Source organism: Danaus plexippus, chromosome Z (assembly GCF_018135715.1).
Source record: "Danaus plexippus chromosome Z, MEX_DaPlex, whole genome shotgun sequence".
Lineage (NCBI taxonomy): Eukaryota > Metazoa > Arthropoda > Insecta > Lepidoptera > Nymphalidae > Danaus > Danaus plexippus.
Window position 1 is genome coordinate 3116036 of NC_083559.1, and position 25411 is coordinate 3141446.

General features: G+C 33.6%; 2 protein-coding genes across 2 annotated transcripts; both read left to right on the forward strand.

Annotated features, from left to right (window-relative positions):
- Nucleotides 1–40: 40 nt before the first annotated feature.
- LOC116777529 (membrane-bound transcription factor site-1 protease) lies at nt 41–12146 on the forward strand. The gene is made up of 20 exons (XM_032671136.2): nt 41–635; nt 1674–1853; nt 2679–2768; nt 3038–3134; nt 3336–3556; nt 3884–4024; nt 4103–4261; nt 4979–5066; nt 5314–5495; nt 5933–6097; nt 6250–6399; nt 6537–6619; nt 6731–6936; nt 8152–8350; nt 8458–8521; nt 8693–8833; nt 9220–9348; nt 9591–9765; nt 10058–10246; nt 10707–12146. The coding sequence occupies exons 1-20, from the start codon at nt 414–416 to the stop codon at nt 10925–10927; spliced, it is 3102 nt and encodes a 1033-aa protein (XP_032527027.1). The 5' UTR covers nt 41–413; the 3' UTR covers nt 10928–12146.
- Nucleotides 12147–12885: 739 nt separating this feature from the next.
- On the forward strand, nt 12886–24802 carry LOC116777207 (acetyl-coenzyme A synthetase). Its single transcript, XM_032670618.2, has 9 exons — nt 12886–13277; nt 15249–15444; nt 15715–15951; nt 16104–16219; nt 16450–16642; nt 19638–19771; nt 22286–22475; nt 22668–22857; nt 22979–24802. The coding sequence occupies exons 1-9, from the start codon at nt 12976–12978 to the stop codon at nt 23413–23415; spliced, it is 1995 nt and encodes a 664-aa protein (XP_032526509.2). The 5' UTR covers nt 12886–12975; the 3' UTR covers nt 23416–24802.
- The last annotated feature ends 609 nt before the right edge of the window (nt 24803–25411 follow it).

The following is a 25411-nucleotide window of genomic DNA, read 5'->3' on the forward strand; positions in this document are numbered from 1 at the left end:
TTATATAATATAATAATTAAAGGAATCTGTAATTAATAATTACAAAATTCAAAAAGTAACGAAAAAAAACCAACATGAAAAATATTTTGTATTGACATTTGACAATGGATATTATCATTATTCAGAATCTTAAACTGAATGTTAATTGATGTACCTAAATGTGAATTGACAAGAAGTAAGAATGATCCAACGACAGGACAAAATAGCAGTTGGTGCCAATGAACTACATCTTTATCTTATAGACTGCGCTTGTGCAGTAGTTCATAAATGATTTATGTTTCAGTTTGAAACCATATCTCGTGCCTAAAACATTGAATCATATAAAAAAATTATAATGCTTTTGTTACCCATCAGTAATTTAAATAATTGTGTTCAAGATGAAAATAAGTAAGATATTTACTTAAACGCGAGAAATGGGGCTCGTTCAACTTGTTTATTTGTTTTGGTTAAGTTATTATAATTTTGTGGTTTTTGCTGAGGATACCAATATCCTTTGTAATGTGACGGTTAACGAGCGTTTGGAATATAAATTTGATTCAGATATTGTCAACACTGAACATATAATTACATTCAAAGGATATTATTCCAAAACTACCAGAGAAAACTATGTGAATGCTGCACTGAAAAATGCCCAGGTAATTAACAAATATCATACATAATATGAATAATATAATTATTTTATTTTATAACTTAATTGCTAACTATTTATGTGGAAATTGTGTCTTTCTTGCTAGCTTTCATACATATAATTATTAAATAGGAAATCTAACTATAGCAACGCTATAAATTATGTGTGCTAAAACTGGAATGAACTAAAATATTTAGAAAATTTGCATGTTATCTTGTTATAATTACTCACCATAAAAAACATTGTGTTATCTCGTAATATAATTCAACATAATATAATTTTATTATCAGCGAAATAGCAAATGTATAAAACTTTATTATCATAGCGTTTCATAAAGTAACTTTAAAAAAAGATGTCATCAATTGAAAATGTTAAATTGATGCCTCTGACAACTTTCTTTATAGTGACTATTTCTTAAATTATTGTAGTGCCCACACATCAATCGAGGGTCTTTATTTTAAATTGTGCTTGATGGGAATTATTGGTACATTATTGGGCGTGCAACATTCTGATGTATGTCCAATTGTAATATTGCATTATAATTTTTGTAATATATGTTTTTATAAGAATATGGCTGCTTAACTGTGCTACAATATACTTTTTTGTCATGCAATTTTTTTTTTATGGCAATTTAAAAAAAATAAAATTCTATTCAAATATTCATTCCTTTGTTTCCATTCCATTAAAAGAAAAAAAAAATATTATATCTACCCCTAATTTCTTTGCTGTTAAAGAATGGATCATAATTCAGTACTCATAATGTCTGTGTATAAGTAAAAAAAGAGTTCTATATGTGAATACAACAATTTTCATAAATCATTCTATAAATAGCTGAGAGTTTGTATTGAATTGTAAAAGATAGATAAGATTTCTTTGTTATGTACTCAATTCATTCTCTTTTGAATATGTGTTACATAATTTTCTATTGCATTATAGGATAATCATTTGTTTGGCAAATGCGAATTTAGAAACGCAATTATATGCGAAATTCTTTAAAGCGGTTTATGTTTTAAGTAAGTGTATGCAACAAAGGAAATTGTTTCAGGTATCAAATTGGACCATACTCCAGCGTAATAATCCCGCTATGGAATATCCTAGTGACTTCGACGTCATAGTGTTCGGGGAGAAGATAAGGGAGGGGATCGATGCTTTACGTGACCACCCAGCTGTACGCCGGGTAACTGCGCAGCGGCAGGTGCAACGGACCATAAAATACGTGCGCGAGGTGCAGATTTATTGACTTTTACCCCCATCCCCCGAAATGCACTTATACGCGCATGTCCAACCTAACGATCCTAGATAAACTAGGACATCCAGCCTGACCTATTTCTATACCCCGCCCAACAGTTACGCAACCAACTGGGACAACACCCAGTTTATAAATTTTAAATGTTATAGTAATACATTTCTTTTTAATGGAAGCCAATTTATTCAAACGATTGATTATTTTTACGATTTAATAAATGGAAACAAATGTCCGATAATTAAGCTACACGCTTAATTCACAGTCCTCGAAAATTCATTTTATAAATAAATCTGATCACAAATTTTAACACGTAATGCAGACTTGGGTTAATTAAACAAAAAAACAAACACGAAATTTTTTTTTCTTCTATTCTGTCTACAAAGAACCAAATTACAAAATTTAAATGTCATATTATTATCATAACTAAACATATCTATACAATCTCAACAAGCTAGTCACTATGTTTCAATTGATTAAAAAAAAGCAAAATTTTTTGAGGTCCATTTGATAAAATATGTGTTATTTGTGGATACTTTTTTTTACGAATAGCCAAAGCCTACCCTAGCTGTGTGTATTTGCTTTTTTCAATTTCCACTCAAACTGTGCCGTCAAATTTTATTTTCGATATTTTTGTTGGTTTTCTTCCACTTGCTTCAAAAGAAACTTAGGTTCTTAGTAACTATGAAACAACGAGAGTGTATACGTTTATAGCTTCGCATATAACATTATTTTTGAGTATTTTTATAATTATGTAGAAATTAATTTTAAAAACCGATCCTGCTATTTTATTTGTTTGGTTGTAAGGATGACTGTGGGCCGTCTGGTTGCATGTACTCCGGATGGAGGAACCACCGCCGTTCGAGGGTGCTTCATTCATTACGTAAAACTAGAGAAGTGAGTATACATCTATCTACCTATAATTATTCGGTATTTATAAAAAAATGTTTAATTTTTTTCTTCCGTATATCTACGACTGAAAGGAGGTCGTTGTGCCTATTGCCGTGGGTAGTTTTTTAAGAAGTGTATTTAATTTAATTCCAACACGATTATAATATAAAATATCTCAAACAAAAGTTCAATCCTTACGAAAATAACAGCTTGTACGATTTAAAAAAATGATTACTTTGTGTATGATTCAACTTAAAGTACGTTCTATGAAACAGAATGGAGGCTACACCTCTAGAAAACTTCTCCGTACTGTACCTCGTCAAATAACATCTGTTCTGAAAGCTGATCTGCTGTGGTCTTTGGGAGTAACCGGTAAGTTTCAATATCAAAGCACGTAAAACTTATTGTGAGAAATCAGTCGTTTTTCGGTGTAAGGAAATATTATCTTATCTATTTCTTAGACAGACGAGACTCGGATCTATTCATTTCATTTATTATATAATGATGTCACGAAAAAAACATCAGAAACCTTAACAAAAAAACCACTTCTTCAATTATTTGGTAATTATTTAGGGGAGGGCATCAAAGTGGCGGTGTTCGATACGGGACTAGCGCGACACCATCCCCACTTCGGGCGGGTTAGGGAGCGTACAGACTGGACCGGCGAGAATACATTGGACGATGCCTTAGGTCACGGCACCTTCGTAGCTGGTGTGATAGCGTCTCGTTCGGACTGCCTCGGCTTCGCTCCGGACGCGGACCTACACATCTTCAGAGTTTTCACAGATAATCAGGTAATAGAGCCTTTAGTCGTGTTCAATGTTACCCTTTGTACAGAAACTCCGTGCCCATGTTATGTCATAAAACGATAAACAAGTTTATATTCACTATCTACGACTTGACATCTTGGTCTGTTTATAATTAAATGTTTTTCTGTTTGTACATTAAGATAATTTGAGATAGCGGCTTCGTTACAAAGTAACCTAAACCGAAGTGTTGTTTTATCAAACATGTTGTTGTTAGTACTTTTTTAAATTAATTCTTAATGTATGATATAGCTTAAACAACTTATTTTTTATTATTACAAGTGTATTATGTTAATCATACTATGATATGTGAAGGTGTCATACACTTCGTGGTTCCTGGACGCGTTTAACTACGCCATAATGCGTAAGATAGATGTCCTGAACCTCAGTATTGGTGGTCCAGATTTTATGGACCATCCGTTTGTGGATAAAGTATGGGAACTTAGCGCTAACAAGGTAACAATGAATGAACACCCTGTATTCTCATAAACAAACAACTATATTGTAAGGTGTATTTTTTTTTTTATTATATAGGTTATAATGGTCTCTGCTATCGGCAATGACGGCCCATTATACGGGACCCTGAACAATCCAGCCGATCAGATGGATGTCATCGGAGTGGGAGGCATCGGGTTTGATGATCGCATCGCCAAGTTCTCGTCGAGAGGCATGACGACCTGGGAATTACCTTATGTTAGTTTTACAGCAATTAGATTAGAAATTATATAAAATAATGGCGCCCGACGAGGGGCCTAATGAGAATGGTTACTGGCTAGATACGGTGCCCGAAGTGGGACCTAATAAGAATGGTTACTAGCTAGATATGGTGCCCGAACTGGACCTCTTTAAATTTACTAGCATTCTGATCGTCGCAGCGTAATAGATAAAAAAAATTGTAACTATCTCTTCACGTATACAGGGAAATAAGAAAATTACTTCTGGGTCGTTGATGACAGTTGCGTCATGAACCATGGCTAGACTAAACCTAATTTATTTTTATAAATAAAATAGTATCACTGTCATTTCACCCTTATTTGTAGTACAAAGACTATTTTGGTTTACTTTAATATTAGGCTTACCTATTTGATATAAAAATTGTTACGAAAAATGTTGTTTCATATTTGCGAATACAAAAAAAAAAAATAACTGGAACGCAACATTTTAACAAAATAAAGTTCAAAATCTATCCAAGGGTTTTGAGTTCCTTACAAACAACTAAAAAAAAGTTATCTTTCCCTTGTACGTATAACAATACTATATTTAGTACATATTAAACAAATATTATATATCCGTTATATGGTTCAAAATCGACTTTTACCGCCAATATTTTCCAAAACGTTGCCTCTTATATTCTTAAGAACTAAGGCTTAAGACTTTGATCGGCACCTTCCAAATGCTCCACATTTTTAGGGCTACGGTAGAATGAAACCAGACATCGTGACCTATGGCAGCGGCGTCCGTGGTTCAAGCGTTAATGGCGGCTGCAGATCACTCAGTGGTATGTTAAAATATAATAAGAATTCCCTTTAAAATATTCACTTTTTATATTTATAATGGCGTCACAATTATATGTTGTCACATGCTCGATATATGTTTGTAACTGTATAGTTGCAAACATGTCCTTAGTGTTGCGTTTGCTATTATCAATTCTATGCCTTTATTTCTTATTGAATATGGAAGTTTATCGGCGAGAGTTAAATTAATTTATATATATATATATATATATAAAATCATTATATCCATAGGTACGTCTGTAGCTTCCCCAGTGGTCGCAGGTGCTATAGCACTCCTCGCTAGTGGTGTTCCCCGTCAGAATTTAACACCAGCTGCTGTCAAGCAAGCTTTGTGTATAACAGCACGCCGTTTGCCCGGTTATAATATGTTTGAACAGGGACACGGGAAACTAGACCTTATTAGCGCGTACCAGGTGTGTTTATCGTTTATTTCAGTCTAACAGAAAATCACATGTCATATTAACTGAAAAGAAAAGTCCTTTAATAAACATTCTAAATATGTATTAACTTACTAAAGTGAAAATTTCATATTATTGCCACAATATTTTTTTTCGCACATCTATCGCTTGTCGCATTACAGCCAACCGCTAAGTGGGGATAAAAGCAAAGCTGACCGTATTGTATTTATATTCTCACTTATTCTCCGTGCATTTTTAAGTGGTCCGCTTCATTTACACCATAATACACTTCACTTTAATATTTGATTTTAAGACTTCGAATACAAATTGTGTCAATTAATACAATTATATAACAAAACAATATTTTACGTTGTTATTTTTAAAATGATAAAACAATGAAAAGAGCCACTTCACTTATATAAATTACGTGAAAAATAATAATTATCTGTCAGTTTCTTCGCGAGTACGAGCCGCAAGCGACTTTGAGCCCATCATACATTGACCTCACCGAGTGTCAGTACATGTGGCCGTATTGCACTCAGCCGCTCTACTATAGCGCTCAACCCACCATCGCCAACGTCACCGTTATCAACGGGCTCGGCGTGGTGGGTGAAGTGGTAAGTTCTTTAGCATACATAGACATTCGTTGATGTCATCTAATAAATTCAAAATTCTAAATTGAAAGGGTATCATGAGCTAGAAGACATTATATTCCTTCCGCTCTCCTCTTCTAATGTAAACAAAGTCTTATATGTAATTTTCTATATAGAAAAAGGTCAGCTGGCATCCTCATTTGCCTCACGGTACAATACTGGCTGTTGGGGCGGATTACAACGAAGTGCTTTGGCCTTGGTCCGGATGGTTGGCACTCAGCTTCACAGTTTTGGAAGCGGGCGCTAACTTCGACGGCGTCGTTGAAGTGAATACTTACTATAAATAATATATGCTAGTTTTAATTTAGTTTATGGTAGCATTGCATATAATAATTATTCCAGTTTATGTCCTAGCTATCAGTGTCTATTAAAAAAAAATTAAAGTTAAACGATTTCCACTTAGGGTCACATGAACATTACGATTGAGAGTTACGACGAGGTCAATGACCGTGTCATGAAAAATACGACTCTCATGCTTCCAATACGGTAAGTTGAATTTATGGGCACATTGAGATTATACTCAAATCGAGAACATAACTTACGTGTTTGTACATACAACATGTGGATATGGCTGAAGAGATGGTTTATATGGTTTAGTGCTCGCGTTATCCCGGTGCCAGTACGCGGTCGTCGTCTGCTGTGGGACCAGTTCCATAGTCTCCGGTACCCTGGCGGCTACTTCCCGAGGGATGATCTTCGTGCCAAACACGATCCACTCGATTGGCACGCCGACCACGTGCACACCAATTTTAGAGACATGTATAGAAGATTAAGGGAGCATGGATTTTATGTCGAGGTTATGGGTAAGTCTGTCTGTTTTGTATGCGAGGTAGGTACTTGTCTGAATTCATGAAGTTTGAAACGCGCCAATTAAGAATAAATATTTTTTTCGCATAGTCTGCAGGTAGCTTAAGATTTTTACGGTGACTATAGAAAATTAAATGTATTATAACCATATTTTTTGGGAGATAATTATGTTTAAACCTCGGTACAGGAAATTCGATGGTAACTCGTAAATATTTGTTATATTGTGTGTATTATAAAATGTGATTCGCTATATTAAGATAAGGTGGTCTAAAAATTATTGTGAAGAGGTAAGAAAATAGTTTTAACCACCCTATTTACGTACTCGTGATAGCAGACAACTTCCGCTTCAAAATGATAACACATTTTTATACAATTACTTTACGTATTCGCAATTTCATAATAATTAGGTAGGTATTTTACCCTAAGATTAATAATCAAAATTTAAAGCAGTTAAATCTTTAAAAGTAGGTATTAAGGTGGGTTCGTACATTTTAAGGTAATTTAATGTTTATTTCAAAGATTTGCACAACAAAACTCACCAATTAATAATAACAAATCAATAATGTGATTATTGTAGCTTAATCTTTATTTTTTCGTCGTAGGATTTTTGTCAAAATTATTAATAATTTTTCGCTTCTCTGCGAATGATAAGGAATACCTTTGACGTTTTTGAGCCAATGCAACTAAAATCTCTCACAGCAGTGACGTCACTGCATTACTTTCCATCAAAAGATTTCAATTGTTTTACGTAAAAAAAGTGTCAAAACCTGCGGCGACTGAATCCCATCCGCTGGGACTAAGGGTCGTACTGGTGGTAAGGTTATAAAGAGGTTTTAAGTTAACAAAACTCATTAGTTAGACGTAGTTACACTACCTTTGATACAAGAAAATTATTCACAAAGAGGTTGTTCAAAAAAAAAATATGTTATGTAAAGGTATTATTTACTTTGACTCTGATAGAAGTCGTCGGATAGATCGCTAAAGTGATGTTCGTTATATTAAGGTTGCATTGTGTAAAGGCAGTAATTACACTCATTCTTCCTTTTTAGACGAACCTTATTTGTGTCAAGTTTTTTTTTTGGTTTTAAACTCTTCCCAATAGAGGAATAGAAAGAAAGCTTAATTTCATTTTTATTAAAATTTTACGTTAGCAATATAAGATGGCAGCAAAGGTCGTTGCTAAAGTCAATGGGAAAATCGTTTCTGTTAAGGTAATCCCCTAACTTGTATCGATACTTCGTTGTATGGAGCGTTGCTGCTCGTTGATCCCGAGGACGAATACTTCCCCGAAGAAATGGCGACTTTGAAGAGGGCTGTAGACTCCGGTCTTTCACTGATTGTTTTTGCGGACTGGTACAATGCTTCCCTGTTGAGACACGTCAAATTCTATGATGAAAATACACGACAATGGTAGGTTTCCATAAAGTTCTGTAAAGTCAGGGCTAAATACTCACATAACAATCTACTCTATGTTCTTTACTGGATATATTAATAACAAAGTTCTGTAAATCTCAAAGGTGGATTCCTGAAACTGGTGGTACAAACGTTCCGGCGCTGAACGACCTACTAAGCATGTTTCAAGTGAGTGATACAGAATCTTACACAGCGCTTTTAAAAGTGCCAATGAGGTGAAAAATTACTCTCATTGATTATATGATTATATATTTTAATTAAAAGAGAAGATTATTTTTCGGTACATTAATAAGAATATATAGAAAATATAACGTAAAATTATGAGTACGCCTATAACAGGTGGCGTTTGGTGATCGCGTGTTTGAGGGGTCGTTCAAGTTGGCTGGCCATCCAATGTACTACGCTAGCGGCACACACATACATAGCTTTCCAGAACATGGTGTCTTGGTGTCAGCGAAGCTATCGGATCAGGGGCAGCAGGTATTCGAAGACTTTATTTAATATATTGCTTACATCCTAATTCAAAATATTAATCAAATATTATATCCGCCTCAAACAAAAATATTGGAAAGCTGCGAGGCAGTTTACCAAAGACATAATTTCAACTAAAGAAAGACTGGATATAGCAAAGAAATGTGTTCAATAGGGTTACTCCATTTTGAAAACTTCAAAAGAAAGTGTGAATTTTGAAGATGAGGTGGTTATATTGGAACATTCCTCGTTTTTCATACCTCGGTGGCTAGCGAACAAAAAGAAGCCGTTAAGAAAATTTTCTCGTTCTCGTTAATCAAAAGGCTTGTTCGCTTGATTGCTTCAGTCTTTTAATTTGTTAAATTTCATTTCTTACTCAAATTTTTTTCTGACAGATAATGTCAGGCGAAAAGTCTGGAGGGGGTCAGACTCGTAAGACGGTGGAAGTGCCGATATTGGGATTGCTGCAGACTGACCCTGAAACGCGTGACTACACCAATGACACTAATGATAAACTACCCAAGGTTTGACTCTATTTATATGCCAGTTAGTTGGATAGCAAGTTTATATTCATATCCAAACTTAGGTGCCATCTATTAGGTTTCCTTAGAAAAATCCCAAACTAATTTCAGTCCAAATATTATCTCGACATCCCTATGAAGTTAAAACAAATACACCATTTTATTGATTATTTCACTACCAAAAGTTTGGGTCTATCGACTTTCAACTATGGAACAATAAAATGAAAGGTATATCCATCCATCAGGCTGGGCGATTGGTTGTTTACGGCGACTCCTCCTGTCTGGAAGGAGGAGCGGCCAGACCTTGTCACTGGTTACTTCTGGCAGCTCTGCAATACGCATTGGTCGGACATATGCCGTCATCGCTCTTGGACGCAACGACATCTACACAACACAGAGACGTTAACATAATACCATCAGGTATTAAAAAATTGTATATAAAATATAAACTCATGTTCGTCGAAAAATATGTCGATTTTTATTATTCTACGTCAGGTGAAATTTCCTTTAATTATTAAAATTTTCTCCATCCTTGGTTTCGTGTCAGTTATAACGGTTAATGAATTTTATTTAAAAAAAACACATTTGTTAATAAAATCTTAACCTAAAACGAAATAAAGCACACAATTAAGTTTATGAATTACAGGGAAAATCAGTACGTTTATTTTATAAAACACTTCTATTAGTTTCAATACCGAAGGCCACGTTCCAGATCTCCCGAAGCGTGCTGAAGGTGGTCGTCTCCACGCGTACTCTCGGGTTCTGTCACCAGATGGCAGCGGTCCGAGACCATTGCCCGATTGCGTGGTGACAAACCCCATGGACCCTGAACCCGTACATGCACCACCATCCGCTAGGACCCTTGCACCAAGACACAAACCCACCGACCCCAAGAGCATTGGTACATCCATAAAAATTGCACTTTTTGATTCTGCAATCAAAAAATTTATATGCTGATATGTTTAGAGCAAAGTTTCACCACATTTTGCTGCAAGGATGTAGCGGATAGATAACATACGATTGGTGACATGGCTATAAGGCGTTCCATAACATATATGGTTGTCCATGTACATAAATAAAGGTTTGCCAAATTAGTTTTGAAAAAATACAACGCTACATATTTACCAACCCGAAATTTCCTTATTTCATCTTTTTTATCTATTGAACGGAACAATAAAAAGAACCTACAACTGATGTAATAAAAAACACAGTTCTTTTCCATTCGGCCTTTGATGCCCCTAAACATTAACTAAGCATCAAATCGCGACTTATAAGAAACCAAGACAATGTGGTGTTCCGTGCATAGATATTTAATAACCCATTTGACTGCATTTCCTGTATTAGCTGTTATTTTTATGTAGGCGCACCGGAAATCGAAGGCACGGAAGCAGCACCCCGAGCGTGGCGTGGAGCTGGAGTCGCAGCAGCTCGCAGCGTCGAGGCCGATCCCATCCAGACATCATTCATCAGTCGACTCATATCAATATGCTCCGTGTTCGTGATAATATATTGCATTGCTGTATTCTGGAAACGATGTGCCCGTATTATCAAGAGACGCAGACTTGTCTCACTGGCCACCTAGCAGGAGGCCACGCCATCCGAAGAGGTGGCGAATGGGAGCGAATAAACCCCATTGTACACAATGTACACACTAAGGCCGACGTCAAAATAACTTGCTAAGGCCGACGACACAACCACAAATTAGGGAATGTCTCTAATGATGGTCATAAATATTAAAGACCTCTTGTCTTCTTAAAGTTCTATGTTACTGTCTACGTTTTTGGGCTGAATTGTAGCATGGCTTTATTGATGTTGAAGATTATAAAATAATATGCATATTCTATCCTATCAACGTGTAGAGCTTATGACGTCACTGTGTACCATAGACTAAGGCAAAGTCTACTTCTATTTAAAAGTCCATGTTTCTTGTTAGTGTTTTATTACACTGTCTACATTTTTGGGCCGCTTTAAAGTCTGAAATGTAGGTAGTTATATTTAAAAAAAAAAAAATCGATATTATCAAATAGTAGAGCTTACGATGGTGTTATATACTATATATCATAGACTAAAGATAAATTCTATTGCGGGTCGAATATTAAAGACACGTGTTTGAAGTTCTATCGTATTTCCTATTTCGGGCTGAACTACAGCCTCTGACTTCGATTGACGTTATATATAAGAGAACGATACGATATATATATGAAACGTTATCAAATTGTAGAGCTTAAGGTGGTGTTGTGTATCCCACAGACTAAGACTAAAGTCTAATTTATCTCTTATTATATAATCTTATTAAAATTCTACTGTATTGCCTAAATTTTTTGGGCTAAATTATACCCCTCGACTGTTTTAATATATTATTTAATTATTATTATTTTTTTAATTAGTTAGTATTCGTCAATTTCTAGAACTGTAAATGACGTTTAAATTAAGCTATAATTGAATGAAATTTGGAAATGTTTATTGACCTTTTTATATTTTTTATATGTCCTAGACTTGTTTTTCTTATTTACGCGGCGTAATTTTTACGAAACTGCGATCATCAATGACTTCGTACATCTCATTTTTCTATAACCTAAACTATCCTTCTATTCCTGAACAACTAACTGTATTGAAATAAAAATAATTTTAGCAATATATAATAAAATATATAATTTACAATGTCTGTTTAATAAAAAAAAAAAAGTGTTAGTAATAATTGGTGTCGCAGAATATCTTTACTTAGTAGCATGACTATTACGACCTCTGTTGCGAAAATAATGTTATTTTAAGTAGGAGAATTAAAATTTAATTAATCATGAGTGCTTTTTTATTTCTGCCCAGTAATATACCGTCAGGTTAAAATATTGTATTTTAACCTCTCAAATTGTTTAAACTTTTACCTATCACTACATTGATAGTCTCGTCAAAGAGATTTTTTTTTTACAAGTATTTTTCACGACGTATTCTTTATAATTTATAGATATATTTAATGCAAATAAAAAAAATACTTCGTCTATACGTTATTATATTATTATAAAATTATTATTTTTAGTCACATAAATTTTACTGAAATAACACTTATAGTTTAATTGTTGGAATAGATAAACTGGTTACTTAAGAATAATATAAATTATAAACAAAATATGCTTACTGGCAAATTTGAATTTTTAAATTTCGAATAAAGTACTGATAGCTTATCTCACTAAGAACATTCGTTTCATCTAGCCAGAATGAATCTAAATCATGACTTTGCATTATCTTAATTTAAATTTATTTACTCGATGATTTGACTAAATTGATATCATATAAAAATAAATACGGACTCAAGTCATCTTTAGCAGTATACCTAATAAATTGTAAACGGTCATCTTATTATTCCGCTGTGTTTTTAAATATAGTGGAAAAAAGGAAGGCGGTTTTTAATCTTCCATAGAGTCACGATAGTTACACGTTCAAATTGGCGCCACAGGGCAGCCAGCCCCCGTAGGCGCACGCGTGTTTCATGCATGCGTCATTCTTTACGTAACAACGGTTCTAGTTCGCCAAACGTCAAGTTGGCTTCTGACAATTCCATTCAGTAATCGCGGAGACACCGTCAAAGCAAGACAACTCTTTCAAGTGCGCCGCTTTTTAGCGCAGACATAAACCATGTCGCGCGTTTACCAGCCATCCGACTATGTGGTCGAGAAATCACGATTACCGTCCTTCGAAAAATACAAAGAGATGCATAAAAAATCCCTTGAAGACCCAGAGGCGTTTTGGTCGGAAATAGCCAAAGAATTTCACTGGCAAACCCCCTGCCAGCCGGGAAAATTTCTTTCGTACAACTTCGATATCGACAAGGGGGATATTTTTGTTAAATGGATGGAAGGGGCTACGACAAATGTTTGCTTTAACGTCCTAGATCGTAACATAAGAAATGGTCATGGGGATAAAATCGCTTATTACTGGTAAGATATTTTTGAAATTGCCATTGAAGAATCAATAGACAGCTGAGCGAATGCAGCGAACGGAGACGGCGCGCGAACTTATTGATTTTTCGTTTTTGTAACATATTTATTTTAGTAACTAATTCCTTGATGGTCCACCATTACATAATGTCTTGGTTTGTCATTTACGGACATATTATTCTTTATAATTTATAGATATATTTTGTTTTTTATTTGCATTATAGCGATTTTAATATAACTTTAATGAGGTTCTAACAAGTACTTTTTCTGTGATAAAATCAACACATTGGCCGCGGAACATTCACTTGTAATTAGTTTTAGTTTATAATAATTAATTACATATTTTTTTTTCTTACTTTTATGATTTTAACTTAACATGATTACATACTACTGTTAATTAAAACTACAATATCATATTCTTTTGTATTTCAAATACATATATATTCATTTTGAGACAGTTCGGCGATTGATAAAAGTACATACTTATATTCTAAATTCAGCTTATGAAAAGTAACCAATTCAATTAAAATATCACTAATTACTAGTTATTGACGTGACTGAATTTTCTAATTTAATCGATAAATTAAATCACAGGTCGGGTTATCAGAGAACATTAATCTTTGTGAGATTAACGTGAGAATACAATTATAGGCTATATTAATAGATGAAATTTTCAGTTAAGAGTTATTACATTAAGTCTGATTGTTGAGAAACTTCTCAATGCGCAAATAAGTGATTACCTCACATGCAGCTTCCGCATTGCAGTTGATTTAGTACTTTGGACCCAATTTTTGTATCCGAGTCTTTGTATATTTTAATACTTTATAGAAGGACGGTCAAAGTTCAATTTGAGTTAAAGACAAAAAGACGACTCTCTTCTTGATTTTAATATATTCGGTTATGGGAGCTATAGAATTAACAGGTTGAAAGCTCGATTGAAATATTAAGTTGTATATCAGACTGTGGCTATGAGCTGTAAGCTTTATCGTAGTTGCTTATGAGTTATGAGCACTGTCCGCTTCCAATTTAAAAATATAACCATACCAAATATCATAAAAAATTGTAACGTTCATCTGCTTTTGAAATTTTTTCACTAGTTAAAGGTAGAATGAATGGTTTGTGCAGCGATTTATAACTTGTGCGAGGTTGTGTTATTGTGTTACAAAGGATAGCTCTCGACGCCGCTGATGGCATTCGTCTTCAATCACTGCAAAATTGATAACAATAGAAATTTTTTTAAGATCCAAAGCTATTTTAAATTCTGCAGTTAATATTTTATAAGGGAAAAATTATATTTTGCGCTTCTGCTTTATAATTAGTTTGAAATAATGATATTTTCACTTTATTGAAGTAGAAGGAATTTCAAATTTATTTATGAAATATTCTATCGACTATCTAATTGTTAATTTTGTTGTTAATCGGGAAAATAATAAATACATTTACCTTCCTCATCGAAATATTGTATGTAGTACAATACTTGACATCACCTTGTAATAGCTGTCGGAGTTCGTAGATACTTGTTTATATGCACGCTAACAATTAACCTAATAACGTAACGAGTAAATTAAAAATAAATAAATATTAACATTTCGTTACGTTCTCACAATCGCTGGCAGTTTAAGTAGAACAAAATTAGGCCGCAATTAGTCAACACTGTGCAATTATCTGTGGTGTGACGCGGACGTTTAAAATTTTGGTAATATAGAAAAATATATCGTAACTTTTGTCAAGGTCGACTTTCAAAACAGCCTCAACAGTTCTTACAAACACATCGTTGATGATATTAGTGCCACTGGCGAAGTAGAATTGAGTATTATGTCATCGTTTTGTTGTTTAACAGAAAAACCGAATAATAGAATAAAATGCTACCATAACCATTTATGGTTATTACTCTTGCCAAATATCTTGTTAATAGTAAAAAGTGCTCCGGAGTGTCATAAGTGAGAATTAACATTTAGATATATTACTCAGGGAAGGTAACCATCCTGATGACTACAGTCGAATCACATACAAGAAGCTATTGGATTCTGTTTGTATGTTTGCGAACGCTCTACGAGAGCTGGGGGTTCGCAAAGGAGACAGAGTAGCCATCTACATGCCCATGATTATGGAGACGGTGATTTGTATGTTGGGCTGTGCAAGAATCGGCGCAGTACATTCTGTCGTAGTAAGTTAAAATACATTATGAAAAATTTACTATAAGAGTTATTTAGGTAGAGAGAGGAGCTTGGACGGTGGAGGCGAGCGTTCAACTCTGGTGAGATAGGGGCCCCTTAAACCTACACCTGGGTCGCAAGTCCCAGACAATGTTATGACAGTAAAATAAAAAAAACCTAATATATCAATGCTTTTCCATTGTAACAGGATTTAAACGAAACAACCAATAAATTTACAAGCCGGTATTAATTACTTCCTTAAGTGTAATTATTATTTTTAGTTCGCTGGGTTTTCCTCGGATTCACTAGCGGAGCGAATGTCCGACTGCAAGGCGAAGGTCATTGTTACCTCTGACGGGGCGTGGAGAGGAGAAAAAAAGTTGTTCTTGAAGAATACTTGCGACGAAGCTATCGAGAAAGCTAGAACTAAGCACAACCATGAAGTCAACTTGTGCATCGTCGTATCCCATTTGGGGAGAGTGAAGCCGGGTGCAAGAATGAATGTTTTAAAAAAACCGGTAAAAATTATTCTATCGTCACATAACTAGCTATTATCTCTTGAATTTCAAGGTTTAATTGAATTAAATATTCATGAAAATAATGTAAAGTGGAACCATATTGAAGGCAAGGGTCATTGATATTAAAATCATTTGCTATCATTGTTTGACAGTACACTTGGAATGACAACGTGGATATATGGTGGCACGAGATCATGGAAGGTCAATCACCCATCTGCGCTCCCGAGTGGATGAATGCTGAGGACCCCTTGTTCATGCTATACACTAGGTATTAAGGAGTTTCTTCCTGCGACTGATATAATTATACAAACTTTACAATACCACGATTGATAATGAAACTTAGCGCAAACATGTACTCGCTACTTATCTCTATCGAATAGAATTCTACAATCATTATACATATAAGTTACATGGAATTTTTTAAATCGATTTTTAAAAGTTTATCATTTAACTGTTTGAATATCTGCATATATCGCATTTGCGAAATAAACTTCCTAGCGGTTCCACGGGCAAGCCGAAGGGCGTTCTACACACCATCGCTGGTTACATGCTCTACGCGGCGACAACCTTCCGATATGTATTCGATTATCGCGAGAAGGACATCTATTGGTGCACCGCTGACGTAGGCTGGATCACGGGGCACACTTACGTCGTGTACGCGCCCCTTGCGAATGCCGCTACGTCGCTTATGGTGAGCATTTTAGATTAGGAATGCATCTTGGCAAATATAAAGCCACTGAATACATAATTCGGGAACCACAATTGAAAAAAATTGGAAGAGGTTCAATGCATTTAATTTGTTTTTAGTAAATAACGAAATTCTAAATTATATTCAATCAGATGATAAAGTTGAGTGTTAAGTTGTATTACACAATAAGTCAAATGTACAGTTACTTGACGGTGCCAAGAATATCTAGATTTTTATTGTCAATATGATGCGTAATTTTATTTAGAACCTTTTTTTAATGAGATATGATGCAACATTTGCAATATTTTTTTTATATATTTCTAAAACAATGACCTTCCCGTAACAACGCTGTAAGTGGAAACTTATCTTGATTTGAATCAGGTTTGAGTGTAATGTAACTTATCTTTACAATCATCTTTTATCTTTCAAGTTCGTATAACAAGATAAATAACCTCACTGTATTTCTATGCAGTTCAAATATAAAACCGCTTAAATATTGAAGTTAAGATTTTGTTGTTTCATAATTAATCTTAATTTAAATCACGCTCTCCGATAACAGAACACGAGATGGTACCTTTAAATAGTTCTAGGATAAAATATTTTTATTATTACTCGTAATTCACTGATAGTGTTCGTTATTTGCACTTGCAAATTCTTTGACCTCTGCCAATGTCGCTGAACATCTCAACGTCTTTTGATCGCTAAATCTCAATCGACAGCTAAAGAACCCCTTTTATTATGTTAACAATGTACAATGATCGCAGTTCTTGAGACGGGTGCAATTTGCAATTGTCATATAGGCTATTTTTAGTTCAACTTAGTATAGATCTATTTGATTCAATACGAATGTTATATGTAAGTAATATATCCGGTTAAGTATATACAGGATGTTGCGAATGTAGGCTACGTTCAGAAAGAATAACTCGAAAAAATGTGTTTATATTGTTATATATAAATTACTTATCCATATTGTAGTATAATAATGACTTTTTTTTCACCAAACCCACGAACCAACATATATGTAAACATTTTATTCGCTTTTTTATTTTTTATTTATTATCAATAAAAACTTTTTGGTTGTATAAAGATTAACATAATCATTTGTAAATTAAAAATAAAGATATATAGATATATTCGTATATTTTTATATACATGTATATGAAATGAGGAAAAATTCAATTGTCCACTGCCAGCGTTAATTTTGTTCGCCACTTTCACTCCGGCTTCACCAACAGTTTGAACGTAGTAAATAGACTGTTTTTTTAATAGAAACCATTTTAACTGATTTCTCAATGAGGAGCGAATATGTTTGGAATATATATTTTATGTTGCCCAGTTAATATATTTATGACAGAAAGACGGATATTACGTTTAAAGTTACAAGTGTTACCCACACATACCTAACTTGTGTTTGGCAACTTAAAAAATAAGGAATAAAGACCAGCCTTGAGATAACGTGGGTCAGTTGAAAACGAAGTTATTTTAACTAATTTAATAGCGTTAAAGGTACTCTTAACCAACATAAAAAATAATTTACTGTGCAAGCAAGGGCAAGTTACAAATACTGTATTAATAAAATATTAATATTACAGTATGTAAATGACAAAATTGTATTTTTGAATTTCTCTATTGATTTTTATACACATTTAAATATTAAACTTTTGTTGCACTTAAAAAATTCAATCGTTTGACTATGAAACGAATGTGTCATGAGAGTTTGAATTTTTTAAACTTCATGACATTACAAATGCAAAGTGATATGGAATCGATCGGACCGTAGAAGGTTTTAAAGATTCAGATTGAAAATACTCGAGTTATTTATAAAAATATTGATTATATTGTCATTGCAAAGAATCATTTAATCATTAATTTTTAATTTTTCGAATTATTTATCATAAAATTAACTTATAAGATGCGTTTTTGCAAGTGCACTCATTAATTTCGCCGCCCTTAAGTGTATGCAGTGATTTTCTTGACATTTATGACATAGGTATCTATTTTTCCAACGCTTTTATTAGCTTGGGGTTGTATGTATGTATGTATGTATGTATGTATGTATGTATGAATCTATGTATCTATGCAACGGAATCTTTGAGTTTAATTTTCACCGGTTCCTAGTAGTCTGAATAATTTGTAACTTCTGCACACGTATCAAGGACCGATGACAATGCAATATTTGATAACAGTTTTCCATTGTTCTTATGAGGACCGCCAGGATCAATAAATTCTTTTATAGATTCGCTGTAGTGGAGTGAGAGAGATAGAGCTAATGCGCGGTCTGCGCTTGTCTGCAGTTAAATAATAGTTTAAAAAGACTAAAAAACACGCTTTTAAAAGTAATTGAACTAAAAAATAGAAAATAATTTTCAATTACAAAGAAATTATATTACAGTAGAAGAAGGTCAAACAATCATTCATAGTTAATCACCTCAAAATAAAATTATAATAAAATTTAAGTTATTAACAGAATATTTTAATTCAGAGTAAAAAGCGTGCGGTGCATTTGACTACATTTCATATCTTTTCTATCATAGATGGTTGCCACTAGAATGATTGTAACATTCAATATCGAGCAGCGCACGCTTTTTACTCTGAATTAAATTATTCTGTCAATAACTTAAATTTTAGCCATCGACCTTACATTAAGAATTTAATTCATTAAATTAAATTTAATCAGGTGGATTGAATTTTCATATTATATTAAAAACTCAACATAGTTATATCTGGTAGATGTGAAACTTCAAAGATACATATGATAGTGGGGGATTCATATTTTAAATAAATATACGATAATCATCATCAGTCTCTTTATGCTAACGACGGCATTACTTAACCGTGGTCATTGAAATTGTATGAAGCGTAAACATTTTGCCAAGGTCCCTATTATTTATAATGCTCTCAACTCTAAACCTCTTCTCAAACGATCATTACCATAAAATATAATACATTGATTTGTATAATATGAATGAAATTAATAAAAGGACACCTTCAATTACAGTTCGAAGGTACACCTTTCTACCCAGATAACGATCGCTACTGGTTGTTGGTTAAGAAGTACAAGGTTACTCAATTCTACACAGCACCCACCGCCATTAGAGCTCTCATGAAATTTGGCGACGAGCTCGTCACCAAGTAAGTAAAAATTTTATTTAATTCAGATTTTTTTTAACGTTCCGAATCAATTTTAAGCTTAAACTGTTTCTGAGAGTTTAGCGGCCGGTTTTTTTTTTATTTGATTTACAATATCTGCTTTTACTGCAACACTACTTTGGATATTTTTTTGTAATATGTATTAGGTTGTGACAATCGTTGGACCATTGGTGCCTACTTATGTATTCAATCGTGAATGTAGGGTTTCGCAAAAAAAAATCACAGCAAAATGTCCAGGGATGTGCCGAATTCATAAAATTATTATAATCGTGGAAGCTAATATTTGTAACGATAAATATATATCGGCTACTTTTCACTGATTTACTTGTTTTACTCCATTAGGGATTTTCTTACTAATTAAAAGTTATCAATAAAATCTTTAAGTATCTTTAAGTACAGAAATACTATTCTAGCTGATGTATAGTTAGGGATTCAATTTAATTTAGTAAAAGATTAAGTATTATTCAATGTAAATACATATATGTATATATGATATTTTATACAAATATTTAATTACTGTTGAAATATACACGTCAACATTTCTATTTAGGTATCCACTGTTAATAAACGCGCATCAACAACAAAGCGTTCCGTATCAAAATGTATTTAAATTACTATATGTTTTATATTAATTAACATTACATTTGAGTGGGTGCAGCTGACACAAAACGAGGAAACAGAACTCACACATACAACTGATAAGAATCTCACGTCTTCGGTACTAACTTGCTATATGACTCCGTTCATTTCGTCTCATATATTATCTTTATGAGGGACATTATCATCGTTTAGATAATATCCAAAATCAACCATAGCATTATATGAAAAAGCTTATTTTGTAACTCTTAATTCTATTACCTTCAATGTTTTTAGTTTGAAACATGATTCCTTATCGTAACAAATTTTCCGTAGGCTCTAAATATCATAGGAAACAATTATTAGATATGTAAGAAATCATGACATTTATACACAAGTGAATATCCATGATTAAACACTCGCATTTATTCATGTTTATCTTTCCAATGGATTACATTGTAATAATAAGTATAGCATTTCCAGGAAATGCTCGAGATAGCGAATCCAGGTAACTTGTTTGAAGTGCGTTAATAGCAGTCATTATAAAATAATATAAAACAAATAGTTGTATTGAAAGTAATGTCATATCTTAAAATAGCATTCGGAAGTCGCTGCGGAACTGGTACGAGATCTAATCGAGGCTGAGTTTGACTTTCATTGTTACGCGTAACAACACGCTTATATCGTTATAATGAATGTTATTTGCAATTACTCACACAATGATATTCCCTTGATGAGGCTAGCGAATTAGTTTTCGGATCTTTTTTACACTAACTTTCACTGTTATGTAACCGTGAAATTATAACATTGGTACGTGACGTTGTGACTTGCTGATGTTCGCATAGTAATGACCGGGTGGGAAATATAATCAAATTCTGTATTCGATTGTCCAATGCTAAAAATCAGTTTATGTTCTGTGTTAATGACATTGTTTACATGCTCGCCCTTGAGCATGTAACAGAGGTCGGTTGCCGCCGAAGTAACTTATCTAACAGGTTATATAAACAATTTGAACTAATACCTAATATGTTTTAGGTCTGACTATAGACTACACGATTATTGTTAATAAATTTTCGTACAGTTTCGAAATATAACATAACTACTTCTACTGATAATTTTGATTACATTTAGAAAGCACATAAGGACCCCAGCTTATGGGTCCGCTAAGAAGAACGACTTAAAATCAAATCTAAATAAATAATTAGGCATGTTAAGTTATATGAAAAGATAGAAAAACAACGGTGCTATATAAATATTGTTCTCTTTTATTCCAAGATAGAAATGAATACAATTCTCTCGGATCTATGTTCTATGACGTAATCATTGTTTATCCCTTCATTGTTCTTTCGTTTTTTTGCGTAATAAGTAATTATGGTTTAATATTTTAGTTGTTATAAATGTCATCCTAACCCCACAAAGTATCAATGGATCCTTATTGTTTATTCGTTACTTTAAAAATTGAGTTAAAATTAGTTATATCATCAGAATAAGATATTTTTTTCCAACCTCAGACCGTGTATACTATTTTTTTATAATCTTTAAAGCTATTTAACCTCGCTATTATTGTACAGTTGAATATAGGACAGTTTGTAACTAGGTTTCGACGGCAATGAAATGGATAGATACTATGAATGAAATGTACTTTAGCCACGAGTGAAAAATATCCTTCTTATAAATAGGACCTTGTTTTAATTTAAAAATATACGATGAACAAAGTCGTATCAATGATCTCTTAATTAGGCATTTAGTTAATCGTTCAACTCCCACGTTTCATTCGATTGTAAATATTTTATGTTTGCAAATGTATTTATGTAAATATTTTATTATGGTTATGTTCTTTGCTGCTCTCGAATATATCTGCCTTTGTTGTTTTATTTACATTCCGTTTTCTAATATATTAAACATTCCCATATATTTTAGGAAAGATTTAAAAACTTTGCGTGTGTTGGGGAGCGTTGGGGAGCCTATCAACCCGGAAGCGTGGTTGTGGTTCTACAACCTAGTTGGTAATAAACGTTGCTCCATCGTGGATACTTTCTGGCAGACTGAAACCGGTGGCCACGTACTTACCGGCCTGCCAGGCGCCTCGCCTATGAAGCCGGGAGCTGCTGTGAGATTTTTATTTAAATATTCCTACATAGAACATTGCCAGTCCTTTTGTTAATTCCTTTTCACGTCAAAATAGAAGGGAAAATCATTGAAAATATGACTACATTACTTAACCATCGAAAACATCCTGCTTTAAACAGCTGCTGCAACAAATTTGATAAACTTTTCTTTTACCGTGAATTATCGTTAATAGGGGTTTCCATTCTTCGGCGTGGAACCGACACTGCTTGACGAAAGCGGCAAAGTGATCGAAGGGCCCGGCGAGGGCTACCTGGTCTTCTCGCGACCATGGCCAGGCATCATGAGGACCCTCTTCGGTGACCACGCTCGTTACCAAAAGGTCTACTTCTCTAAATTCAAAGGATATTATTGCACAGGCGATGGTATGTATATATTGTATATCTTCTTTCTAGTTTAGCCATTTAGACAACCGGTATGAAAAGCAGAAATAAATTTTTATGTTATACCACAATATTGGTAGTAAGTTATTGATTATGAACACAGGCGCCAGGCGTGACGAGGATGGGTTCCTGTGGGTGACGGGACGTATCGATGACATGCTGAATGTGTCCGGTCATCTGCTGTCTACTTCCGAGGTGGAAGGTGTCCTCACTGAAGAGCCCTCCGTGTCCGAAGCTGCTGTAGTCTCCAAGCCACATCCCGTCAAAGGCGAGTCTCTGTACTGCTTCGTCATCCTCAACGAGGGCGTCCAGTTCGGCCCCGAATTGGTGGACGCTCTGAAGAAACGCGTGAGGAATAGGATCGGAGCCTTTGCAGCTCCGGATGTCATTCAATACGCTCCCGGTCTGCCGAAAACCAGGTCCGGGAAGATCATGAGGAGAATCCTAAGGAAGATAGCGCTCGGTGACACCGACATCGGCGACACGTCGACTTTGGCCGACCCGTCCGTCGTCGACGAGCTCTTTAAAAGCAGACCCTAGATGTCCTTGAACATCTTTTGACAATTTACGTTCCTATTTTATGTTCTGGATGTTTTGGACCGAGTCCGTACACTTTTTAATGACATTAGATACTGCATTGTTTGCGTAAGCCATTCTATACTGGTTTAATAGCCAAAAAGTTATATTGCACAACTGTTGTAATAATAAGTATTTGTTAGAAGCGTATTTAATCGACGTTATTGTATGTAGGAAAGTAAGCGTATTTATGTGATTATTTTTTATTTTGTTTTTGTCGTCTCAAAATGATCTTCAAAGTATTTTAAGTTTGAAGTAAGTTAGCGGGTGGTACATTTTTTATTTAAATAATATTATTTCCATTCCAGTAACAGACTTTCAAAACGTTACATTATAGAGTTCACCATTAATGAAGGTTTCGTTTAAATTGTTTAACAGAAGTTATTTTAAATAGGGAAACTATATATATTAACTCCTAACATTTAATTCACTTGCGTGTTAGAACTATTGAGATTATTAGCCGACGAGGTTTTATGAATATTTGCTTGTCTTTATTGAACATGGAATAGACTTATTGAGGCTCTTTAAAATACATTGTCGTAGATTTAGAAAGTGCGTAGACACACCTCTTTGTACTGCACAAATTATGAGTATCGATTTTCAATCACTGTTCAATAAAATATAATATGTTTGGTAAATTCTGTTGTTCAACAGATCTGTTTTTGAAAAAGTAACGAGCAGAGCTGATTTATTTCTTTATTGAGCTTATTATTTTATTACGCCATTTTAAGCCGGTTCCGTAAATTATATGATTACTTTTTGTTTATAATTAAGTATTATTTAAGACCTGTCTATACGTTGCGAACTCTATGACACCGAAAATAAATAACAACAAAAAATCTTACAACATGAACAGCTAGTATTTGTATATTCCAATGTTGATGTTCAAAGTACACTATTTATTTGCATTCGTCTGGAAAACACTTGTTACAAGTAACCGCTTTTTGTGTAACTTAGTTATATTAAAATTATATTGTTACTAAATAAAACTGTGTTTATATTTGAAAAAATAAATAAATCGTCAGTGACTAAACTGATACTTACTTATTGACACCTAAATATATTAATATAAACGTTCTGAAACTAGCAACATTTATGTTAAAAATAATTAATTAAAATCATTTTATGGCAATCAAACAATTCCCGACCTGTCGTTTGACGTTTTAAATTTTTCTTTGTTAGTAAAGATAAATCAGCTCACCTCACAACTGTTTCTATAAATTCACCGTAGACTAATGTGAGTGTCCGTAGTAAGGGCGTTGTAATCTAATTAAATTAGAGATTAGTTACGAATTTAAATGTGATTGCATGTTAAAACGAACATATCATTAAAGGTGATATATATTCCAAACGCTTGTCAATTTATTTCTCCATCTGACATTTATATTGACATTCCTATACACGTATATATAAAAAAAAATATAATAAAAAAAAAAACTGTTTGTCTTTGAGGACTGTGATTAATCATTTCTATAAAACATTACAACCTCTTGGGATTATGATTACGACAGCGTCAAATTTACTTGTTTACAGGTTAATGTCAAAAATTAAAATTTTTGTCTAACATTCCTTTTTATGTATAAAAATTCGCATTACTGCTTGAATTAAATCTTATTTCTACAAGAAGTCGGTTAAAAAGTTATTTAGGTATTATCTAAAATAAATGTCCTAGGCAGTCAGTATTAGAAGAATGCTCCCATGAGGTTTTCTATCAACAAAGCTATATGAGAACAAGGATTGGACTAATCCAATCAATACATCTAAATGTACACAATGCCTTTTTGTCTATTCATTTCTTGTTTAAATCTAACTTTTCTAGACGCTTATTTTATCAAAGAATAGAGAGAATAAACATTATTCAAATGGCTGTCTATAAATAACTTAATAGATTAATATTTCTACTAGAAATATTATAGAAAAAGTGTAAAATTCACAGCATTTTCTCAAACATTTTCGATTT

Bases quoted from the DNA above. Each gene is read 5' to 3' on its own strand.
- LOC116777207 (XM_032670618.2), top strand. From the start codon at position 12,976: ATGTCGCGCGTTTACCAGCCATCCGACTATGTGGTCGAGAAATCACGA. The intron at 13,278-15,248 runs GTAAGATATTTT...TATATTACTCAG, and splicing joins GATAAAATCGCTTATTACTG to GGAAGGTAACCATCCTGATG. The intron at 19,772-22,285 runs GTAAGTAAAAAT...CATATATTTTAG, and splicing joins GGCGACGAGCTCGTCACCAA to GAAAGATTTAAAAACTTTGC.
- LOC116777529 (XM_032671136.2), top strand. From the start codon at position 414: ATGGGGCTCGTTCAACTTGTTTATTTGTTTTGGTTAAGTTATTATAAT. The intron at 6,098-6,249 runs GTAAGTTCTTTA...TTTTCTATATAG, and splicing joins TCGGCGTGGTGGGTGAAGTG to AAAAAGGTCAGCTGGCATCC. The intron at 9,349-9,590 runs GTTTGACTCTAT...TCCATCCATCAG, and splicing joins CTAATGATAAACTACCCAAG to GCTGGGCGATTGGTTGTTTA.